Source organism: Anolis sagrei, chromosome 4 (genome assembly GCF_037176765.1).
Source record: "Anolis sagrei isolate rAnoSag1 chromosome 4, rAnoSag1.mat, whole genome shotgun sequence".
NCBI classification, from domain to species: domain Eukaryota; kingdom Metazoa; phylum Chordata; class Lepidosauria; order Squamata; family Dactyloidae; genus Anolis; species Anolis sagrei.
In genome coordinates this window covers 130,320,679-130,344,369 of record NC_090024.1, presented here as the reverse complement: position 1 = coordinate 130,344,369, position 23,691 = coordinate 130,320,679, and the positions used below count along the sequence as shown (strand labels likewise).

Here is a 23,691-nt window from a genome sequence, read left to right as displayed (position 1 = left end):
TGCAGCACCCATCAGGAGGCAGTAACGTCCACTTTGGGAATCACTGTTGTAAATTAATGATAGACATCTTCCATCCTGACTCCATCTCAGTTTCCTGGCCAGATGTTGATCTTCTTGATTGGTGTTGATTTAATATTGTCTGGGGAGGCCCTGCTCTTGATCCTGCCTTCCTTGCAGATGCGTTTGGCGGGGACAAGAGACAGGGCCTTCTCAGTGGTGGCCCCTCGGCTGTGGAACGCCCTCCCCATTGATATAAGATCAGCTCCCTCCCTTCTAACATTCCACAAAATGGTTAAGATCTGGCTCTTTGAGCTAGCTTTTACTTCTGGAGCATAGACGAAAACAAATAAATGGAATGACTGACGATGCAACTAGACACCAATTTTAGTAAGGAGACGCTGAGGATCATGTTTTTACAGATATTGTTTTTATATTACATTTTAATGTTGAATTGTTTTTATAATTGTTTTAACTGTATTTTGATATTTGTTATGGCATTGAATCGCTGCCGACTGTGAAATGCTTTGAGTCGCCTCTGGCTGAGAAAGGCGGTAAATAAATAAATAATAAAATAAATAATCCAGTTCAAAGCAAATATTGTGGGATTTTCTGCTTGATATACTGGGTCATACGGCTGTGTGGAACAGCCTTTGGATTCTTTGCATTAAGACTCTGGTTCATCCCTTCAGCCACAAGAATTTCAGAGCTTGCTGCCCTTCTATTACTCCATCCTGAGATGCATTTTTCTTTGGCTGGACCTTGGTTTCCTCTCCAAGATAAACTATATTTATCTTGGGTAGGAAACCCAACTTTTCCAGCCCACAGTGTTTACCTCATTCGGTCCTTACCCAACGCGCTCCTTAGAAAAACAGTGGCCCAAGCTAGATTGCACAGCAGCTACAACGCAATTTCTTTATTACTATTATACACCCAACAAGTTCAAATTCAGAACATGTAATTTGAGTTCAAAGCACTTGGAGCAATTGGGTCAAATCGTTTAGGCAGAGCTTATGTCAGATATTTTCTCAGAATCCAGGAGTTAACTGTTCTGTAATCTTGACAAAAATGTGGCAATGACCTAAGTGACACTTCTGATAAGAATGTGACATAAAATTGGGCTGAATGTCCTGGTAGTGACCATATGCTGTTGGACCTGCTTGGAGAATCCACAGGGATTTTCAGGGAAGGACTCCTCCTGGTCACTACAGGGACATAGCCTTGAGGTGGAAGGGGCATCAGAAAATCTACTTCAGAGAGAAAAACATATGTGAAAAGTCCACAATAATGAATGACAGTCAAAATTTCTGAAAGTCTGCCATATGTTCCATAGTTGATGGTGGTTGGTGGTGGTAGACCTAGCAGTTGGTGATGGAAGGGTTAATGTAAGTCTTGGTTCTAAAGGGCTGAGTAGTTTGTAAGTAACAGTTTACAGGTAAAGGCAATTACGGGTGGTGGTGTGCAGATGGGTTGCAGCTGGGTGTTACTGGATTTAAGGAGCTAACTTTGAGACTTATCTTTGGGAGAAAAGTATCTATTGTATTTTGGTGGTGGATGCTGTTGGCTTTTCCCCCAGGTCTGTTGGATTTTTCGGTATCTTGACCTGTCTCCTGGAATCCTGGAACCTTGAACCGGTTTTTGACTACAGTATAGACTCTTGATCCCTGGACTTTGTTTATTGAACTCTCGGCATTTGACCATTGGACTGGACCCTTTTGACTACGAAGTTATTTTTGCTATCAGTGTTTGTTTATTCTGTAGCTGCGTGCCATCTTTGTGTTTTATATTTTGGACTATATAAACAGCCAGCAAGTAAGTGCTGTTTTAATTAAAGTGTTTGTTAAAACTAGGAGTTTTGATTCATCTCTACCTAAACAAGGTAGAGCCCTAGCAACGTGACAAAGGCCCAACACATTCTATACTCAATGGGAAGGAGGAGTAGGAATGCCATATAAAGAAATATCCCACAGTCTTTGTTTTATTGATTTCAGTGCAGTATGAAGGATGACGCCAGACAAATAGAAGTAGCTTTATAGGCATTGACCAGTGCTTCATATAATCCTCCTGAGATAAATATAGAAGAAAACCCATTCGCAATTGAAAAATGTTAACAAGAATGGGTTGTTGTAGGCTTTTCGGGCTATAAGGCCATGTTCTAGAAGCATTCTTTCCTGACGTTTCACCCGCATCTATGGCAGGCATCCTCAGAGTTTGTGAGGTCTGTTGGAAACTAGGAAAATTGGGTTTACACATCTGTGGAAAGTCCAGGGTGGGAGAAAGAACTCTTGTCTGTTGGAGTTAGGTGTGAATGTTTCAGATGGCCATCTTGATTAGCATTTGATGGCCTAGCAGTTTCAAGGTGTGGTTTGTTAGTGCCTGGGGGGATCTTTTGTTGAGAGGTGATCAGCTGTCCCTGATTGTTTCCCCTCTGGAGTTCCCTTGTGTGTGAGTGTTGTTTACTGTTATAATTTTAGAGTTTTTTTTAATACTGGTAGCCATATTTTGTTCATTTTCATAGTTTCCTCCTTTCTGTTGAAATTGTCCACATGCTTGTGGATTTCAATGGCTTCTCTGTGTAGTCTGACATGGTGGTTGTTAGAGTGGTCCAGCATTTCTGTGTTCTCAAATAATATGTGTCATATATCATGTTCTGCAGTTGATGGTGGTTGGTGGTAGCGGCAGGCCTAGCAGTTGGTGATGGAAGGGTTGATGTAAGTCTTAGTTCTAAAGGATTGAGTAATCTGTAAGTAAGAGTTCATGGGTGAAAGCAATTAAGGGTGGAGGTATGCAATAGATAGTTTGCAGCTGGGTGTTTCTGGATATAATGAGCTAGCCTTGGGACTGATCTTTGGGAGACAAGTATTTGTTTTATTTTGGTGGTAGATACTGCTGATTTCCCCCCAGGTTTGTGGATTTTCGGTATCCTAACTTGTCTCCTGTACTCTTGGAACCCTGGAACCTTGAATCTCTGGACTGGCTTTTGACTACGGAATAGACTCTTGATCCCTGGACTTTGCTCATTGAACTCTCAGCGTTTTACTACTGGACTGGACCTTTTGACTACGGTGTTATCTTGAACCTGCAACAGTGTTTGCTGTCAGTTTTGTTTTATATTCTGTGGCTGACTGCTATCTTTATGTTTTGGACTATTAAAACAGCCAGAAAGTAAGTGCTGTTTTAATTAAATTGTTTAACACAAACTGAGAGTTTGTTTGGTTCATCTTAGCTGAATAAGGCAGAGCCCTGGGATCGTGACAACTTGTTGTGTTCAGGTTGCTTCATCATGTGACTTCCCTGGTTGAAGGAGTCCGCAGTGCCTTTCATGTTCCTTGATTCGTGTTTGGGCAATGCTGTGTTTGGTAGTCTCTATGTAGATTTGTCCACAGCTGCATGGTATATGGTAGACTCCTGCACCTGGCTCTAACAGACAAGAGTTTTTTCTCTCATCCTTGACTTTTCACAGATATATAAACCCAATTTTCCTAGTTTCCAACAGACCTCACAACCTCTGAGGATGCTTGCCCTAGATGCAGGCGAAACATCAGGAGAGAATGCTTCTAGAACATGGCCATATAGCCTGACGAACCTACAACAACCCAGTGAGTCCAGCCATGGAAGCCTTCGACAATACATTAAACAAGATTGTTCAAGCTGCCAAGCAAGCCCCTGCTAATAGCGGGGCCTTCTCCTGTTTCTAATAATAGAACAACATGAAAACATATTCTGGTAATTTGGAGATGAGGCTGAACGAACTCTGGAGATTTTTACACAAATGCTGGGTGGCCATACATCCAGAGTGCTGTGTGCGTTTCTTTGTTGTAGTGGGTTTGGAGTGGATGGCTCTTATAATCTCTTCCAAATCTATGATTCTATAATTTTAAGATTATAACTCTGTTGTTACCCTCTTCTTCTTCCAAATAGCGGAAGCGAAGAGCAATTGTGAATTGTCTTAGCATGAAAGACAATCTCTGTGATAGGAAAATAGCACTAGATTTCGAACTGGCTAGTTGGTGCTGATAGGCAGAGGATTGGTGAGGAGTCCATGACATCATGGAATGGAAAATCGGCCTTAGGTACTGAACACTTTTAACCTGTCCCATGGCCATCTAATGTCCATCCGCACTGGAAATATTTCTTTTCCCAAACTGTAAGTTTACACTTCCCAAAATTAATGTTTATGTTTACATCAGGGATCCTCAAACTAAGGCCCGAGGGCCGGATGCGGCCCTCCAAGGTCATTTATCCGGCCCTCGCTCAGGGTCAACCTAAGTCTGGAACGACTTTAAAGCACTCAACAACAACAATTCTATCTCATCAGCCAAAAGCAGGCCTACACTTACCATTGAAATACTAATAAGTTTATATTTGTTAAAATTGTTCATTTTAATTATTGTATTGTTTTAAAGCATTTTTTGCACTACAAATAAGACATGTGTAATGTGCATAGGGATTCATTCCTGTTTTTTTCAAATTATAATCCAGCCCTCCAACAGTTTGAGGGACTGTGATCTGGCCCTCTGTTTACGAAGTCTGAGGACCCCTGGTTTACATCATTCAGTAGACGTAGCTTTAGGTACTGAACACCTTTAACTTCTCCCATGGCCATCTAATGTCCATCCGCATTGGGAATATTTTTTCCCCCAACCATAAGTTTACACTTTCCAAAATTATTTTTTACATCATTCAGTAGAAAAATAATTCAACACCACTTCAATAGTTTAGCCCAGATCTAGAACAAGACCTGCATCACTAGTGAAGAGAAAAGTGGAAACGTTCCTATGTCTAAGTTTGGGCAAATAAATATTGGGGTCCATTAAGACATATTCAAGATCATCTACAAATAGGTTAAGTGAAGTTGGTGCAAGATTATCTTGCCCCTCTGGTCATAGGTGTTTTCTGTAGTGGATGGCTTCTTCTCCATTGGCTGGGAATGGCAAATTGGTGGAATTAGTGCGAAGGTCCATTTCTGCCAAGGAGAAGGAGCCACCCAGCTTCAGTTCCTCTTCCTGCTTCAGTTCCTTTACAAGCAAGACACAGGAAAGAACAGAAAAGAGTCCCCAAGTCCAAGAGAGGGATCAAACTCTCATAACAGGGGCTGCCTCTGGGACGGTTGCGGGAGAACTGTAGAAGGACGTGTGATTCCTTTGCTGTTCTCGAAGGTAGGGCGGTATGGAAGAGTTTTTGATGTGCAAAATCCTGGTGTCCATCACTTCACAGTCTATCTGCATCATGACTTCATAGCCTTGGTCATTAATGATTTTGTCTGCAAAAAAGAGAAACGAGACACTTGTTACTATATAGAAAACATCTTCCTGGGTCCTGGGGGGGGGGACACCTGGTGTGACTTATTCTTGTAAACCAACATAACCTCCTAGTAATGAATGAATTATTTTTGAGATAATCACATACTGGCCAATTTACAATGTTTCAGAAATTTGCCTGGTACTTCTAATTTCCTGAACCTTCCTTTCTCCATTTCGTTTTAAAAATGATATTTTATTTTATTTTCACAGTTTTATTACATAAAGGAAAGGAGAACAAGGGAAGGGGGGAAAAGGTGGGAGATAGTAAAAAATACGATATGTTGGTTACAGAGTTTTGTTAGTCAATTAATTCTATACATGTGTTGCACTCCAAGACAGGAAAAGCCCTCTGATTTTAAAACGTCACACTGTTGAATGGAAAACAATCCTTTTATTGAAGATAATTAGAAAGCAGCAAGTAAAAAGCACTTAAAAGAAATAAGTAAATCCAATTAGGTAAGAAGATAAGCAGGAGTAAAAATAATCCAGGGTTTTTTTTTGTCATGTCAGGAGTGTCCTGTTGTGAGAGAATTGGCTGTCTGCAAGGACGTTGCCCAGGGGACGCCTGGATGATTTTTGATGTTTTATCATCCTTGTGGGAGGCTTCTCTCATGTCCCCGCATGAGGAGCTGGAACTGATAGAGGGAGCTCATCCGCCTCTCCCCGGATTCGAACCTGCGACCTGTCGGTCTTCAGTCCTGCCAGCACAGGGCTTTAACCCACTGCGCCATGGTAAAGTTCAGCAAAGTCCATAAAACACTTTTCTATTATAATTTAGGAAAACAGGAAACATTAATCCAAGGATTGAATAGGCATTCATACACTCCAAACCATGAACAAGAAATACTTAAACAAGCATCTTCCAAGTAAAGCTTCCATGAAACAAAGGACGAGAACTACACTTGATTACAACGATGCTTCATCTGACTATATTTCCCATACATGGAACCCTTATCCCCTTGTTAAGCTATTCCACACACTCAGGAATTAGTTTCGTTTTACTTGAGATCCTCTTATCTTTTTCTGTCGAAGCCTGGCAGACTGCTGAAGGCACTGTTTGGCTTGTCTGTTTTGACTAATTTCCTCTTGCCTATCTATTTCCTCATTAAGTCTCGCAGCTGGGCCAAGTGCCCAGTTGTTTTCAAGCCCCAAATCCTGGGAACCCTCTGGTAACAATTTAGGGAGTATACTATTTGTTGCACTCCCTTCAGGGACATTACCATCTTGAAATTCATTGGCATCACTTCTTCTTTAACATATAACAATTAACACATTTTGGGGTCTTGATCTATAGTTTAAGAAACTCTGGTTCAGAGAAGGGAGAGTATCATGGACCTCCCCTTCTGATTCAGAGCCATGATTTATAGGCATCTGTTGGACATCAACTGAAGATGTTGCCAAAAGAGGTGATGCCATGGAAGGTTGTGGAGAATCCAAACACACCATAATGACTGGGTGCAACAGAGCTGGAAACCTCCTACTCTGTCCTTCCTTTTCATCATCATCTTAAGCAGATCTGAAGACATAGAGCTGATTAGCATAGGGGATCTCACTGGAGAGGCCTTGGGTTCAGGAGTCCTTTGAGCAGCTAGGGTAGAAGGCTCCTGTTGGGGCGCTCCAATGTAGGAGGAGTCAACAGAGAATCCATTAAAGGAGCCAGAGCTGATGCCGACTTTGAGACCAAAGTTTGTATAGCCATTGTGTTTAGCACCAAAGGGCTTTTCAAGCAGAGGAAGAAGGAGAAGCCAGTGGTCTCTCAGGCTTTGACAGCTCTATGGCGCTGAGAAGCATTTTGTAGAAAAGGGCCTTGTAAGGATATTCTGGAACGATCAAGTAGTAAAGAGAAGATTTTAAATAATTTGAGTTTGTCAGACAGGGCAAGGTATAGAAATAATTGCCCCTCCCTGCTTCACCAATTATAAGGAACCTGGGAAAAACTATACCAGCCGATTGCCATCAATTATAAAAAACTTAGTAGGGAAAGAAACAGGGAATTTTAAAATAGTAATTCCCACAAGCTGCCAACTAACTTATATATAGGTGCAGGGGAATATTTTAAAACAGGAAAGAGGCAACTGGGAGATCCTGAAACTGTTTCTTCAATTGTTTTCGCTGCCACCTTTTTGTTTGGTATTCAGGCTGAGTTGTATGTGAAGAGTATGCTTAGTAACACCCTTTTGTGTTACAAAAATGTTTGTTTTCTCTAGAGGGTTTAAATCACAATGATGTTCACACTGAGGCTGTTGTAAAGTGCTACTAACAATAAAACGTCTGTTTAACAGGCTTAGACTTCTTCTGGTACAAATGCATAGTGGTTTCAGTAAGTTACTGGTACATAAGCTTCTGGTTACGTTTGATGTACAATTCTTAGATAGGTTCTGGGTTCAAATCTTGATGTTAACAAAACAGGAGATTATCTCAGGAAATTAATCGCTGATAATAATTCCAAATGAAATTCCCCCTTTCTGGAACCTAGCCAATAGCCTTTGGCCTAGCCTTCCTCAGGGACAAAGAACAGACCACAAACAAGGTCCTGTTTCACTATCTGTATTCCTAGCTAATTTCTCTAGCTCTTGAATACCACAAAAGATTAACCCAGCTCTCCTATCTAACACCAACCAACTGTTATCACCAAGTGATAAGCTCTCCAACGGACAAATTCCAACTGCCAACTCAAGCCTCAGTTCAAAAGGAACTTTTTTTAATGCTAGGCTCCGTCCCCTATTTTCTAACCAATCCTGGCCATCCAAACTCTGCTTCCTAGATTAGGACACGCCCCCTCTAGAAAACCCATAAACTAAGATGGTGTCTCCTTGTTTCCCTATCCTAAGGCCCACATTCTAGCTGCTTAAGGTAAGGAGTTCTTTACAGGCCTCCTAGTGCTGCTCTCTGTTCTTCCTTGCAGTTAGGTAAGGGCCTGTCAACACTTGCAAGAGTGAACACTATGGGCCTTGTGCCCAGGTCTTGTCCAACTCTATGGCTACTGAACCTGGCAGTCAACTACACCTGAGCTCAACTGTTTGTTATCTACTATAAAGCAGCAAGGCGCTGGACGTGCCAGTAAGCTATATCCAAGATGCCTGTCATTGTCCATATGAACATTTTACCTACAAAAAAAGGCTTGGAGTGTGAGTGGCAGCCAGCCAATGCTCTCCTTTCAGCCAGGAAAGCTAGCAGCCAACGTCTGTACAATATGTTTCTTACGTATAATGACAGAAATGGAATCAAACTCTCAAGAAATGGGATATACATTAATTTCTGTTTACTGCTTTTCTGAGTAAATGTGGACTCCAGCTGACTGTCCATAATTAAGGACAGTAATATCCCATAGCACTAGCTAGTTGCATAAAACATCAGAGACTTTGGAAAAACTTGAGACAACAAAAATTATGAAAAACAGTAAGCAACAGCCTTAGATGCAACAAGATTGTGAAAAAATAGAATATTTGTCAAAAAGCATTTTTTTCGTGTCAGAAGCGACTTGAGAAACTGCAAGTCGCTTCTGGTGTGAGAGATTTGTTCGTCTATAAGGATGTTGCCAGGGGATGCACGGATGTTTGATGTTTTACCATCCATGTGGCAGGCTTCTCTCATGTCCCCACATGGGGAGCTGGAGCTGATGGAGGGCGCTCAACACGCTCTCCCTAGATTCGAACTGCTGACATCCTGCCAACACAAGGGTTATTTATTTATTTACAACATTTATATTCCACCCTTCTCACCCCGAAGGGGACTCAGGGCGGAGCACAACATATATATGGCAACCATTCAATGCTGGGACATGAATTCATTATATGCATATATAAACATTAAAAACATTTGTCTCAATATTAAAATACACTGTTTAAAACCGTGTTGATCATCTGCATCTAATCTAATTGGCCTGGTAAGGTTTTCTATTGCTGCTTTATTGCCCTGTTCCGAAAGCTTGGTCCCACAGGCAAGTTTTTACCATCCTTCTGAAGGACAGGAGAGAGGGGATCGATCTGACCTCACCAGGAAGGGAGTTCCATAGGGCAATCACTGAGAAGGCCCTCTCTCTCATCCCCACCAATTGCACCTGTGACAACGGCAGGATGGAGAGCAGGGCCTCCCCGGAGGATCTTAATCTCCATGATGGTTCATAGGGGGAGATGCGTTTTGACAGGTAAACTAGGCTGGGGCATTTAGGGCAGTGTTTCTCAACCTGGGGGTCGGGACCCCTGAGGGGGTCGTGAGGGGGTGTCTGAGGGGTCACCAAAGACCATAAAAAAACACAATATTTTCTGTTGGTCATGGGGGTTCTATGTGGGAAGTTTGGCCAAATTCTACCATTGACGGGATTCAGAATGCTCTTTCATTGTACGTGAACTATAACTCCCAGCAACTACCAACTCCCAAATGTCACAACTCCCAAATGTCAAGCTCTATTTTCCCCAAATTCCACCAGTGTTGACATTTGGGCATATTGAGTATCCGTGCCAAGTTTGATCCAGATCTATCGTTGTTTGAGTCCACAGTGCTCTATGGATGCAAATGAACTACAACTCCAAAACTCAAGGTCAATGCCTACCAAACACTTCCAGTATTTTCTCTTGGTCATGGGAGTTCTGTACGCCAAATTTTGTTCAATTCCATCATTGGTGGGGTTCACAATCCTCTTTGATTGTAGGTGAACTATAAATCCCAGTAACTACAACTCCCAAATGACAAAATCAATTCTCCTTCCAACCCCACCAGTATTGAAATTTGGCATATTGGGTAAGGTGAGCTAAAAGTTTTCCCCTGACATTAAGTCCAGTCATGTCCAAGACTGGGGGTTGGTACTCAATTTCTAGGCCGAAGAGCTGGTGTTGTGCATAGGCACCTCCAAGGCCGACATGACTGCACGGAGCTCCGTTATTGGGTATTTATGCCAAATTTGATCTAGTGAATGAAAATTCATCTCGCATTTCAGATATTTTCATTATGATTCATACCAGTAACACAATTACCATTAGGAAGTAGCAACAATAATTATTTTATGGTTGGGGGTCACCACAACATGAGGCGCTGTATGAAGGGGTCGCGGCATTAGGAAGGTTGAGAACCACTGGTTTAGGGCTTTATAGGCCAAATCCAGTACTTTGAATTGTGCTTGGTAGCAAACTGGCAGCCAGTGGAGTTGGCAGAACCCACGCTCCAAAAAGCAAATGAGGTGATAAACTTCTGTCTGGACGACTTCAAACTATGATGGATTCAAGTAGCAGAATTTATACACATTAAAAACTATGCAATAAACAAAAATACTGAACTAGGGTCTATTTTTTAATATAATTCCCTTCAAAGTAAAGCAATGTATTATTTCTGCATAAAGGTATATGTCAATGTCTAAACATTTCTCTCCTTATGAACCATCTAGGACCCTAAGATCTTTTGGGGAGGCCCTGCTCTTGGTCCCACCTTCTTCACAGACTCGGTTGGCGGGAACGAGGGACAGGGCCTTCTCAGCGGTGGCCCCTCAGCTATGGAACGCCCTCCTTAGGGATATCAGATCAGCCCCCACCCTCCTAACATTTTGAAAAAAAATTAAAACTTGGCTTTTTTGAGCAAGCCTTCCCAAATGCAGTGTAGCAGACAAACTCTGATCTTCGGAACAACTGGACAATGTGATTGGGTAATTATTTTAGTAATGAGACGCTGTGGATTTATATTTTTTTCAGTTTTATTTTATTTTATCAAAGGTTATTTATGCTAAATGTTTTAATTGCTCTTTGTTTTGTAGGCATCGAATTGTGCCGTTTGTAAACTGCCCTGAGTCGCCTTAAGATATTAAGATATGGTTAATTAATAAATAATTAATATAAATACAGGGTTAGTCAAAATGAATAGGCCAATAATATATATATTATACATATATATTGGCCTATTCATTTTGACTAACCCTGTATAATCGTATTATAATAAATGTGAATGCTCTTCTGTGCACTGACCATCTCTGTACTGCTTGTGAGATCAAGATCTTCTCAGACTCTGAAAGTGAAGGAAAGCTGTTGTTCCACAATAGTATCAAGTTGTTTCCCATTTCTACAAGCTATATGTTACTAATACCACTCTTAATAATGTTGCTAATATTAATTGGCACCTTTGCTGCACAAAAATGCTTATTTCACCTCGATGCAGACTTTCGTGCCACACATCCTCACACTGCAGCCAATGCATGAACGTGTCATGACACACTGTTTGGAAAGCTTTGTTATGATGTACTGTTGAATTATACATTAAATGAAAAGGAAAGTCCTATAAGCTATGGAAAAAGCAGAACCTCTGAATAAACGAGCCGGGATATGTTTGACAGAAACTGAACCCAGACACACCAGACTCTTATCCAGCTGGCCACCATGAAAGTACAATTGGAAAATACAGCAAAGTTGATAAAACCTTGAGTTTAACTATCAGATGGAGGTGGAAAAAGTTTCAAGCAAGCTAAGACAGACTGAGGGTTGAACTGTTTGTGTACATAAGTAGTGCAGCTGCAACTCATCCCTCAGCTCAAATCTTGCAAATACTACGTACTCAGACTGAATCGAGTTGTTTTGCCTCTACCATCCAGCCTATTTGTGCAATATTTTTATCAGAAGAGTTGCTTCATGCTATCAAATCTATATACCCTATTTACTCAAATCTAATGCTCACATTTTTTGGCTAAATTACTTCACCAAAATTAGAGTGTACATTAAATTTGTATCATTTAGTAATCTTAGTGCTGAGCCAAAGCAAAAGGGGAAGTTGCTTCAGGAGTTCCCCCATGATCGCAAACTACAGCTCCCATACAATATATTGTATGTATATATACTGTATTTTCCGGCGTATAAGACGACTGGGTGTAGAAGACAACTCCCAACTTTTCCAGTTAAACTATAGAGTTTGGGATATACTCGCCGTATGTTGATGTTGTCGTGTCAGGAGCGACTTGAGAAACTGCAAGTCGCTTCTGGTGTGAGAGAATTGACCGTCTGCAAGGACGTTGCCCAGGGGACGCCCGGATGAATTGATGTTTTTATCATCTTTGTGGGAGGCTTCTCTCATGTCCCCGCATGAGGATCTGGAGCTGATAGAGGGAGCTCATCTGCCTCTCCCCGGATTCAAACCTGCGACCTGTCGGTCTTCAGTCCTGCCGGTGCAGGGGTTTAACCCACTGCACCACCAGGGGCTCCTACTCATCGTATAAGACTACCTCTCTTCCAACGCACACCAAATAAAAATCTGCAAAATCTGAGATGCAGAGAAGGAGGTACTGTAATAGGAAAATTACCATATTGAAAACAAATCTGATGTTGAAATTTTTATTTGGTACTCGCCGTATAAGACTACCTCTCTTCCAACGCACACCAAATAAAAATTTAAACATCAGATTTGATTTCAATATGGCAATTTTCCTATTACAGTACTTCCTTCTCTGCCTCTAAGATCTCACACATGTGAGACTGCACCACTTTACTGCAGTCCCCAAGAGCGAGATCTGAAAGGCAGAGAAGGAGGTACAATAATAAGATACAAGGGTGGGCCAGACGGTTTAAACAGGAGTGTTTTTCTGGGCACAGCGTCGCTCTATCTCTATTTTTAATACCCTGGGCATCACAGACGACTGCAACTCCACTCTTCACTTAAACCTTCCCCTTCACTTCATAATCGGGACCTCATTAAGTCACTTCTTTCCACGAATCCTGGTTAGAGGATTTCCTTCTACCATACTTGTACAGCGCCGCCCTTGCTGCTTTCATACAGTCGTCGCATATGGCGGGGATGCAGCTGTGGCCATTTTTTAGCTCCCCCCACCATATGCGGCAACTGCAGAGTCTCCAGTCTGGCTCGGAAGTTTCAATACCCGCCCTATAAGATGACACCCAATGTATAAGATGACTCTGACTTTTGAGAAGATTTTCCTGGGTGAAAAAGTAGTCTTATATGCCAGAAAATACAGTATTTTGTAAGCCACCCCTTTGGGGTGAGAAGGGCAGCATATAAATGTCATAAATAAATAAATAAATAAATAAATAGCTTTGAGCCTGGGCAGTTGAAGTGCATCCATTCTAAAGATGCATCCCAAGGGCTTACTTTTCCATTGCTAGAAGCTTTTCCGGTCTAACACTTTTGTTTTGAAAGAAGGAATTCTAAGCAGGCAGCAACTGTTGCGGTTTATGCAGAATATAGTCCACCAAAGATGCAGTAGCTTCATACAACGAAAGAGCAAACATACATTTATGCTTGCGATATTTTTCTGTATACCTTAACAGCAACTGCTATGAGCATCTTATGGCCCAATTACAAAGAGTGTACTTCTTGACGCTGCGCATTACATTCGGTAGCAAATCCTTTTTTTATTTCAAAGTTTTGAAAATTGAGGTGCCCATTACAATTGATGGCACATTGGACTTGAGCAAATAGAGGTACAGTATATAAAAGTCAAAGTATATATGTTTGTTGGTTGATTTGATCCACACGTGGCTTGATGGATCAGGATCAAATCTACTCATCATGATCCAACTTAAAATACTGGTGAGGTTTGGGGAAAGGCAGGCTGATAGAGGATGATGAAAGTTGTAGTCCAGCCACACCCAGAGAGCTGTATGAATCCCATCCACAATAGATCTGGACCAAACTTGGTACACATACCCTTCACAATTCATCTTCAAATACCAGTGGGGTGAGGGAGAGATGAGGATGATGGGAGCTGAAGTCCAGCCACATCCAAAGAGCTGTATGCTTACCAACTGTGACTGATGGTGTAGATCTCCTCCTAAGCAATCAGACGGCTCAGACTACTTTCCAGGCTACATCTTCCAACATCCTTATCTCGCCTTAGGAAGGTTGGGGATGATGGGAGTTACAACCCAACAACAAGGCTGAGCCATCTGACTAGTTAAGAAGTGTTAAGAGGAGAGCAGTGTTGGAGCTCAGCCTGTGATTGTGTTTCAGGATCAGGGTGTTTTGGATGTGGAGAATGATGTCAATAAGTTGCAAGATGGATTTCAAGATGACAATGGTTTGGCCAGTGATATTGATGCAGAGAATGTCCAGGAAATCCTTGTGCAAAGTGTAGTTTCCCATGAGAATGTCCCTGAGGGGTGTGGGGATGATAGTGTGCTTTCTGAATTGTTACCAGAGAGCTCCCATGATAGGGAACATGAAAATAGCTCGGCACCTGGCCCAGCTGCAGAAGTTAATGAGTAAATAGATGGACGGGAGGAGATCAGTCAAAACAGGAGAGATGAACAGTGGCTTCGGTGATCTGCCAGGCTCCAAGAGAAAAAGATAAGAAATTCTCAACTAAAGCGAAATCAATTTCTGAGTGCTAGAGACATAGTTAACGAGGAGATAAAAGTCCCAAGTACAGGATATGTAGTCAGATGAAGCCTCGTTTGGAATCAAGTCATCATGGTCTTCTATTCATGCCTTGGATTCATGTTTCCTGATTTCTTGTATTTTATTTGGGAAGTTTTGACTTTGTTTTTATGGACTTTGCTGGACTATTACCCTGGACTACTTTATTCCTGCTTATCTTCCTACCTAATTGGATTTACCTATTTCTTTAAAGTACTTTTTTACCTTCTTGCTGTTTAATTATCTTCAATGAAAGGATTATTTTCCATCCAATGGTGTGGTGTTTAAAGTCAGAGGGCTTTTCCTGTACTGGAGTGCAACAAGCTGCAAGTTGCAGCACAGTCAGATCTGGACCTGATGGGAGTTGCAACTGGCCACATCTGAAGCTGATGGATGTTGCACCCAAGCAGATCTTGGGTTAATGGGAGTTGCAGTCCAACCAGGTTTTAGGATGAAGATAATGAGAATTGGAGTCCAGACACATTTGGAGAGCTGTGTGAATCCCACCTACAATGAACCTGGACCAAACTTGGTACACATACCATTGATGATCCAACTTACAATATGGGTCGGGGTAAGGGGGTTTCAATGAAGAATGATGGGGGTTGGAGTTAACCGACATCTGGAGAGCTATTTCATTTCCACCGACTATGAATCTTGACCAACCTTGTACACATATCTTTCATGATCCAACTTAAAATACTGGAGGGATTGATGAGGGGCAGATAAAGCATGCACAAGGATGGCTGTTCTATTTTCCTCTTTGCTGCAACTGTTTCCCAGCATTGTCAGCTACTATAAGTGATATAGGAAACAGCTGCCAAGGTACTTTTAAGACATGCCTGTACCAAACCAAATTCAGTCCACCAACCACCCCCTTTTTGGCTGTCTGACTGAGATTACAAATGCGGTGGGCTAAGCACCTGGCAGGTCATAATTCATGGCTGGTATTCTGTTTTTGTCTTAGGCAATAAAAGCAGGGTTTGTGTATTACAGCACTCCATGGGAACACAGTGGAATTGGCCATGAAATACAGCCTCTTGAGAATCACAGCTATCATTAAAAGAATATCCAGTTTTACTCTCTCACGAGAGAGAAAATGTTCAGAGAGTGTATGAGTCTCAAGTATCAGAGGATTGCTGGAATAAAATTTCCAGTTTGGGGGTTCAGCTTCAGTGCTTTGCACAAGATTTTGTCCGCATCAAGTCTGACAAAATCAGGATGATCTGTGTAAAATAAAAGAATTCAATTTTGCTTGTGGTACCCTGCTGCTTTGATTGCCTCCTATGGGATTTCCTTCATTGTCATTCCATTCTAATGTGGTTACATATTCCTAGAAGATGGTGATGGGAGATTACGCTTGATCTTGGCCTTTGGCCTATGAATTCCAAGCCGTCCTAGAAAAGATCATTCAGCACTTGGAGCTAGGATACTCTCGACATGCTGAAAATACACAGCTCTCATCTGTCAACAGAATGGCAAGATAATTGTAGACCAGTGTTTCTCAACTTTCCTAATGCCCCTTAATCCAGTTCCTCATGTTGTGGGGACCCCCAACCATAAAATTATTTTTGTTGCTACATCATAACTGTAATTTTGCTCCTGTTATGAATTGTAATGTAAATATCTGATACGCAGGATGTATTTTTATTCACTGGACCAAATTTGGCACAAATATCCGATACACCCAAATTTGAATACTAGTGGGGTTGGGGAGGGGGGTATTTGATTTTGTCATTTGAGAGTTGTAGTTGCTGGGATTTATAGTTCACCTACAATCAAAGAGCAATCTGAACTCCACCAATGATGGAATTGAACCAAAGCACACAGAACTCTCATGACCAACAGAAAATACTGGAAGGGTTTGGTGGGCAATGACCTTGAGTTTGGGAGTTGTAGTTCAATTACATCCAGAGAGCACTATGGACTCAAGCAATGATGGATCTGGACCAAACTTAGCACAAATACCTAATGGAATTGAACCAAAGTTAGTACATAGAACTCCCATGACCAACAGAAAATACTGGAAGGGTTTGGTGGGCAATGACCTTGAGTTTGGGAGTTGTAGTTCACCTACATCCAGAGAGCATTGTGGACTCAAGCAATGATGGATCTGGATCAAACTTGGCACGGATACTCAATACATTAAACTGCGAACACTGGTGGAGTTTGGGGAAAATAGACCATGACAATTGGGAGTTGTAGTTGCTGGGATTTATAGTTCACCTACAATCTGAATGCCACCAATGATAGAATTGGGCCAAACTTCCCACACAGAACCTCCATGACCAACAGAAAATACAGTGTTTTCTGATGGTCTTTGGCAACCCCTCTGATACCCCTTACAATTCCTCTCAGGGGTCCCAACCCCCAGGTTGAGCAACACTGCTGTAGATATTCAGACGTAGTGAGAGCATAAACTCAGCTATTTTGATAGTAACACCTTTACTGTGAAACTCCCTCCTAAATTAAGAGAGATTCACAGAATCACAGAATAATAGAGTTGGAAGAGACCACATGAGCCATCTGGTCCAACCATCTGCCATCCAGGAAAAGCATAATCAAAGTACCCCAGACAGATGGTAATCCAGCCTCTGATTAAATGCCTCCAAAGTAGGAGCTTCCACCACACTCTGGGGCAGTGAGTTCCACTGTTGAACAGCTCTTACAGCCAGGAAGTTCTTCCTAATGTTTAGGTGGAATCTCCTTTCCTATAATTTGAACCCATTGCCCTGAATTCTAGTCTCCAGATTAACTCCTTCATTATGCTGTTTTAAATTAGTAATGAAGATTTTTCTATTCCATTTGGCTTTTAATTCTATATAGTGTTTTCTGATTTTTCAGTGTTAATGTCACATTCAAATGTTCTTGTGTTTGTTTTTGTTTCTTGTTCCCATGTTACTTTGCTTTATGAGAAGTTGTAACTGCCATTCTATTGTACATTGTCCCCAAGGCCTTGACTTTTCACAAAATTTAAGGAAAACTTCAGCTTCTTCTCCAACAATACTCACCACTGATGTTTATTGCTGGTAACACTATTGACATCTTTGGTCTTCTGGTCTTATTATGGGTAGTAGCAGGCAACAACAAGTGATCCTGAAAAAACATTGAAGAATGCTGCAAGTTAGGCTGGACAATGACATGCAGGGAAAGGTGTTCTGACAACTTGTAAAGCTTTATAACAGATGGAATCAAGAGTTAATCACATATATGTGCTTGCCTAAAATGCTTATGAAACACTGCCACATGCGCACACACAGTTTCAGATGGAAAATGCATTTCCAAGAACTGGCAATCAAAACTTATTGAGCAATATGGCTATGAAGCCTACTCAAAAGAATGCAAATTAGCATCAGTTGCCTAGAGAAATTATTTATTATTCACTGGGTTGTTGTAGGTTTTTTTCAGGCTATATGGCCATAGTCTAGAGGCATTCTCTCCTGACGTTTCGCCTGCATCTATAGCAAGCATCCTCAGTGGTAGTGAGATCTGTTGGAACTAGGGAAAAGGGTTATTTAGCTGCATATGGTCCTTCTATTTTTATCAGTGTTAAACTAATTCATGCAATGCTTTTGATACGAAATAAATAAATTTTGCAGTAAGCTAACTTTCAGTGGAAGTCATTCACTTCAATAGGGTTTGCTATTATCTACCGTTTCCTGTTTTCACAGTAAGATCAGGATTGTATCTTCCACAGACAATGGAGCCGTACTGTGATTTAGTCTAGCTGTATAATTAATACTGTTAGGTTTATGGTGGAGGTCCTGCATAGCCAAAAAACGTTCCTCTAGATTTCACCTTCATTAAAGAAGCATCTCACCTTAGACTGAATGTTGGAATGTATAGAACATCTGGTTTAGGTGGCGTACAGCCACGAAGAAAATAAGTCTGCTTCACTCTGTTACACTGCTCATCTCATTTTTCCAAACGGATAGTTTTCCAGTCCTCATGCCAGACATGTAGGTCTAACAATCCTTAGATTGTTATTTTATAGATGTGTAAACTTTGGCCCAAAAGAAACTTGTTTGGGAGACTGAAGTGCTTTGATTTATTTTGTTTTTACATTTCACATGAAAGCAGTGGGTGATGAGTCTTTGAGTTTCGTATTTCAGTGTTTACTAGCTGTACTAATATTACCAACAATACATTTTGGATATTTATATCTCAAGTGTTAAAACTGTTAATGAAGGGTATTTTTGTTTCTCTTCCCTCTTTTGGCCGTAACTAAATATATTTTCTGAGGTTTAATAAAAACCCTTTCACAGTAATCCAAGATGATGTATGTGACAGATATACATATAAAGTAATTTATTATAAATCTTTTTAACCCAAATGTAAATTATTTGAATAAGCACTGGTAGGTTAAACCAAAATACATAAGCTTGCAAGAAAATTTGTTTCATATTTCAAAATTCTGTTGTCTCACACTGAAGCCGGAGCATAATGTGATGAATGTCATTAAACGTATCAATCTAATAAACACAGAACCCTCATGACCAACAGAAAATACTGTGTTTTCTGGTGGTCTTTGGCAACCCTTCTGACATCCCCTCACAACCTCCCCCAGGGGTCCCAAACCCCAGGTTGAGAAATGCTGCCTTAAGGCCATCCAGTCCAACTCCCTTCACCAGGGCAAGAAAACATAATCAAAGCCCTCCTTACAAAGGGCCATCCAGCCATTCATACACACACACACACACACACACACGTATATGACAGATGCAGTATCAAAGATTTGAAAAGGACCCCTAAAGAAGAACAATGATATGTTGCATGTTTCAGAGAAGGCAAACCAGACGTCAACACTAGCAAAGAAACAGCAAGAAATACTGTTTACCCACAAGCATAAAGACATCTCATTTATTAGAAACCAACACTTTCTCATTACTTTATTTTCCAGATCACCAGACTGGGCCACAGCAACGTGTGGCAGGGGACCGCTAGTAGTATATAAATACTGTAGTTTCCACCAAAACTTTCAGTTTCATGTCTGCAAGCTGCAACACATGAGACTGAGGGTGGCAAGACACTGTATGAGTTGGAGTGAGTAGTGGATGGTATGTGAGCAGCAAGTAAGACATGAAAGGTGAGTCAATCCCTAACTCTAGCGTCCGAGTTGTAGATGTCGAACTTGACTTTTTGGTCGACAACTGAAACCGGTTGCGACAGAGACAGCAGAGTTGAGACCCAGTGCTATCTTGGCCACCACAGCATGATCGGTACACAGCTTGTGGTGTCCATTATGATTTTCTCTAGAACTCTGGTAATGAGTGGGAAGAGTGGAAAGATGTATATCAGCCTGACTTGCCACTGGAGAGTAAACATGTCCCCCAGACATGGACCCAACGACTGAGCATGAATTCAAGTGCAAAAGCGTAGACTTGATGGCAAACAAGTCCATTTCTGAAGTTCCCCATTCTAGGAATAACAGCAACAGGTCTTCCGCATGCAAATGCCACTCATAGCAGGTTTTTGATGATTGGCTCTGAGTGTCTGCCACTTTGTTTCGTTCTCCAGGTAAGTGCAGTGGTGTCAGATGGATTCCTTGAGGAATGCACCAATTCAAAACTCTGATTTTGAAATACAGAAGAACAGAAAATCTTGCTCTTCCTTGTTTGTTCAGATACCACATTGCTACATAAAACCCTATACAGTTCCGACCCAGCGTACCTGTCCGAATGTATCTCCTTCTAAGTCCCACCTAGGAGTTTAAGATCTTTTGGAGAGGCCCTGCTCTCGACCTCGCCCTTGTCACAAACACAGTTGGCGGGGATGAAGGACAGGGCCTTCTCGGTGGTGGCCCCTCGCCTAGGGAATTCACTCCCTGGGGAAATCAGGTCATCTTCATCCCTCCTTTAGAAGGAAGTTAAAATGTGGATGTGGGACCATGCCTTCAGGTAATTTTTGCAGACTTGACAATGACAGTGAAGACAATTACTATGGAAACGGATTATGTATAAGTTCAATGGAGTCTTCAACTAAGGAACTCAGCGAGACAACAGCCACCAGACTGGATTTCTCTTTTTAGTAGATTTTATCGTATTAATATTATGTTTTAACTATTCATAATTATTATTTTTGATATGTATTTTACTGTGTTTACTTGTAGGTATCAAATATGTGCCCGATGGAAGCCACCCTGAGACCCCCCACCCCAGAGGGTTGAGAAGGGTGGGGTATAAATACCCGAAATAAAATAATAATAATACATGGTCTGTGAGATCAAGTTCAAAAGCCGTGAGCGCTTTGAAAACAGCGAGAAGGTCGAGAAAATGTATGTGGTGTTGGTCTTCTGAGTCCATTGATGGTCAAACTTGTGCAGCAGGTCCCCAAACAGGTCAAAGACAAATCTGATGTCAGGAGCGACTTTGAAAACTGCAAGTGGCTTCTGGTGTGAGATCTGGTGCCATCTGATGGTTGAAGAAGGTGGAAAGTCATTCCAGCATATATATGATTCTTTAGAGTCCACCAATCTGAAGAATGAAGAACTGACAAAAAATCATGAGGTTAAAAAAAACTTGAATGTCCCTTGCAGATGTCTGTGCCGTCTCTGAAATTAAAGGATGATCAACCTGTGAAATCTCTCCTTGGATGGGTAGGCTTTTTCTTCTTCGGAGACAATGATTACACCAATGAAGCTTACTAAGTGAGCTGGTTGAAGAACCAACTTGCAGGTGTTGATGATGAGCCCCAGATCTCAAAGCAGACAAGGCTGTGGCTGTCCGTATCTGGTACCTTGCCGTTGCAATCTAGACACCACTTGAAATGAGTTGATCGTGACATTGCTTTGGGGAACGGACAGTCCAATGTCCATTCCAAGGTCGGAGATGGTTGGATCTCTGACTGAAGATGAGAAGAAGTCCAAAGAAAAAACTAGCCAAAGACAAAGAAATAGTCTGTAGACTTTAGGTTTCTCTACTAGGCCGCTGCAGCTACAGATGAAAAGTAACTGAGGGTTTTTGGCAGCAACCACAGTATTTATACCCTACAGAGGATGGGTGGGGTTACCACTAAAAACTTGTCTGCCTAGTGATTTCAGATGGTTCTGGCGATGTAACTGAGAATGTGAAGTTGAAACCCAGTTGTGTGTTTCATGGAGACCATGAAAAAGAAGTAGCATTTCAGTATGGCCTTCAAAAACTTTCCCATGATATTCCTGTAAACAAGTTAGAAAATTTTGGGCAAAACAATGCTGCTTAGATGGATTTGTAATGGGCTGACTAGATAGAGAATGCACACCAACGCTACTGTTAGGTGAATTGGGAACTATTTGAGACCTTCATAAATTAGTTGCGGATTATATCAAATTAAGAGGCATCTAATACCCCAGAAAAGAGGGAGACAATTTAGCTCTCTGAATTTAATCAAGAGGAAAAGGATACTTTTTTTTTTTTTAAAAAAAAGAGAGGCTCCAGTAAGAAAAGAAGATAATTCCTTAATAAGTCCAGAAGTGCCCTTCAGCTTGCCTTCATTTGTAATCTATGTCTTTGATAGCACAATTCAAAATATTAAACAGGCCCAGAACCTTAAAACTCTTGCAAAAAGTTCTTTAAAATGTTATAATTCATTGAACTTTATTTAACATAATTTAGGATACAAGTTTTTCTATTAAAAGTTTCACATTTCTCTAAAACAAAACAAAACAAAACAAAACAGTACCCAATATTCTTAATATATTTTTCAGACTACTTTCCTTAGTGTTGATGAGATTCCAATTCCAATGGCTAGTTGACTCAATCTGTTTTTATATTTTAAGAGACAGCAATATGGCTTTATTTAATCATTCTAACAGACACTGTCCAATCCCTGAGCTAATTGAATGGTGTAATATTTCAGACTGCTTTGTTCTGACAGTTCCAGACAGAATTTTTAAAGAAATAGTTAGTCATTACAGTTTAGAGCAGTCCACAAATAATTTGCATTGTTTCACAGTGATCATTCTGCGCAAGTTTGTCAGATCTCTCAAGATTCGAAGAAAAGACCAAGGGCATGAGACTGGAAGCAGAAGAGTGTAGAGTCCAGCAAATGCAAAGCTTAATGGCTGACAGAGGGCAACAAGTGAGAAGAAACAAAGCCTTCCTGGTGCTAGATGACTCAAGATGAAACATGATGGACAGTGAAGAACCTAGATTGCTTTTGACCAAGCTGACAAGGGCAGGTAGCATAAGTCATCAGTTGGGGACTCCCCCCCAGCAGCAACTGCCGCTCTGGGCCACAATGAAGGGGGGGGGGGCAGGGGACAGTTCCATCTAGTCTCCTGCATATGTCATCAGTTGGGGACCCCTCCCCCAGCACCAACTACCGCTCTGGGCCAGAATGAAGGGGGGGGGGGCAGGGGACAGTTCCATCTTGTCTCCTGCATATGTCATCAGTTGGGGACCCCTTCCCCCAGCACCAACTGCCGCTCTGGGCCACAATGAAGAGGGGGGGGCAGGGGACAGTTCCATCTTGTCTCCTGCATATGTCACCAGTTGGGGACCCCTTCCCCCAGCACCAACTGCCGCTCTGGGCCACAATGAAGAGGGGGGGCAGGGGACAGTTCCATCTTGTCTCCTGCATATGTTATCAGTTGGGGAACCCACTCAGCACCAACTGCCTCTCTGGGCCAGAATGAAGGGGGGGGGCAGGGGACGGTTCCATCTTGTCTCTTGCATGTGTCATCAGTTGGGGACACCTCCCCCAGCACCAACTGCTGCTCTGGGCCAGAGTGAAGAGAGAGGGGGGCAGGGGACAGTTCCACCTTGTCTTCTGCATAAGTCATCAGTTGGGGACCCCTCCCCCAGCACCAACTGCTGCTCTGGGCCAGAGTGAAGAGAGAGTGGGCCAGGGGACAGTTCCACCTTGTCTCCTGTGCTATGCTAATAATAAAATATAATATATTATATTATAATATTTATAATATTATAATGTAATACAATATAATACTAATAATATTATGATATTATAATTATATATTTTATATTACTAATAATATTACAATATAATGGTATAGTACAATATAGTAATATATAATACTGATATTGTACTATGCTAATAATACAATATATTG

General features: G+C 41.5%; 1 protein-coding gene across 1 annotated transcript in view; it reads right to left on the bottom strand.

Annotated features, from left to right (window-relative positions):
• Window positions 1–1,949: 1,949 nt before the first annotated feature.
• Window positions 1,950–23,691, bottom strand: part of ATF6 (activating transcription factor 6) — a 71,712-nt gene continuing 49,970 nt past the window's right edge. Inside the window, exons 15-16 of the mRNA XM_060774376.2 lie at window positions 17,654–17,738; window positions 1,950–5,260 (exon numbers count right to left, since the gene is read on the bottom strand). Coding sequence (XP_060630359.2) covers window positions 5,073–5,260; window positions 17,654–17,738 — 273 coding nt within the window. The 3' untranslated portion in view covers window positions 1,950–5,072. The remainder of the gene's footprint in view (window positions 5,261–17,653; window positions 17,739–23,691) is intronic.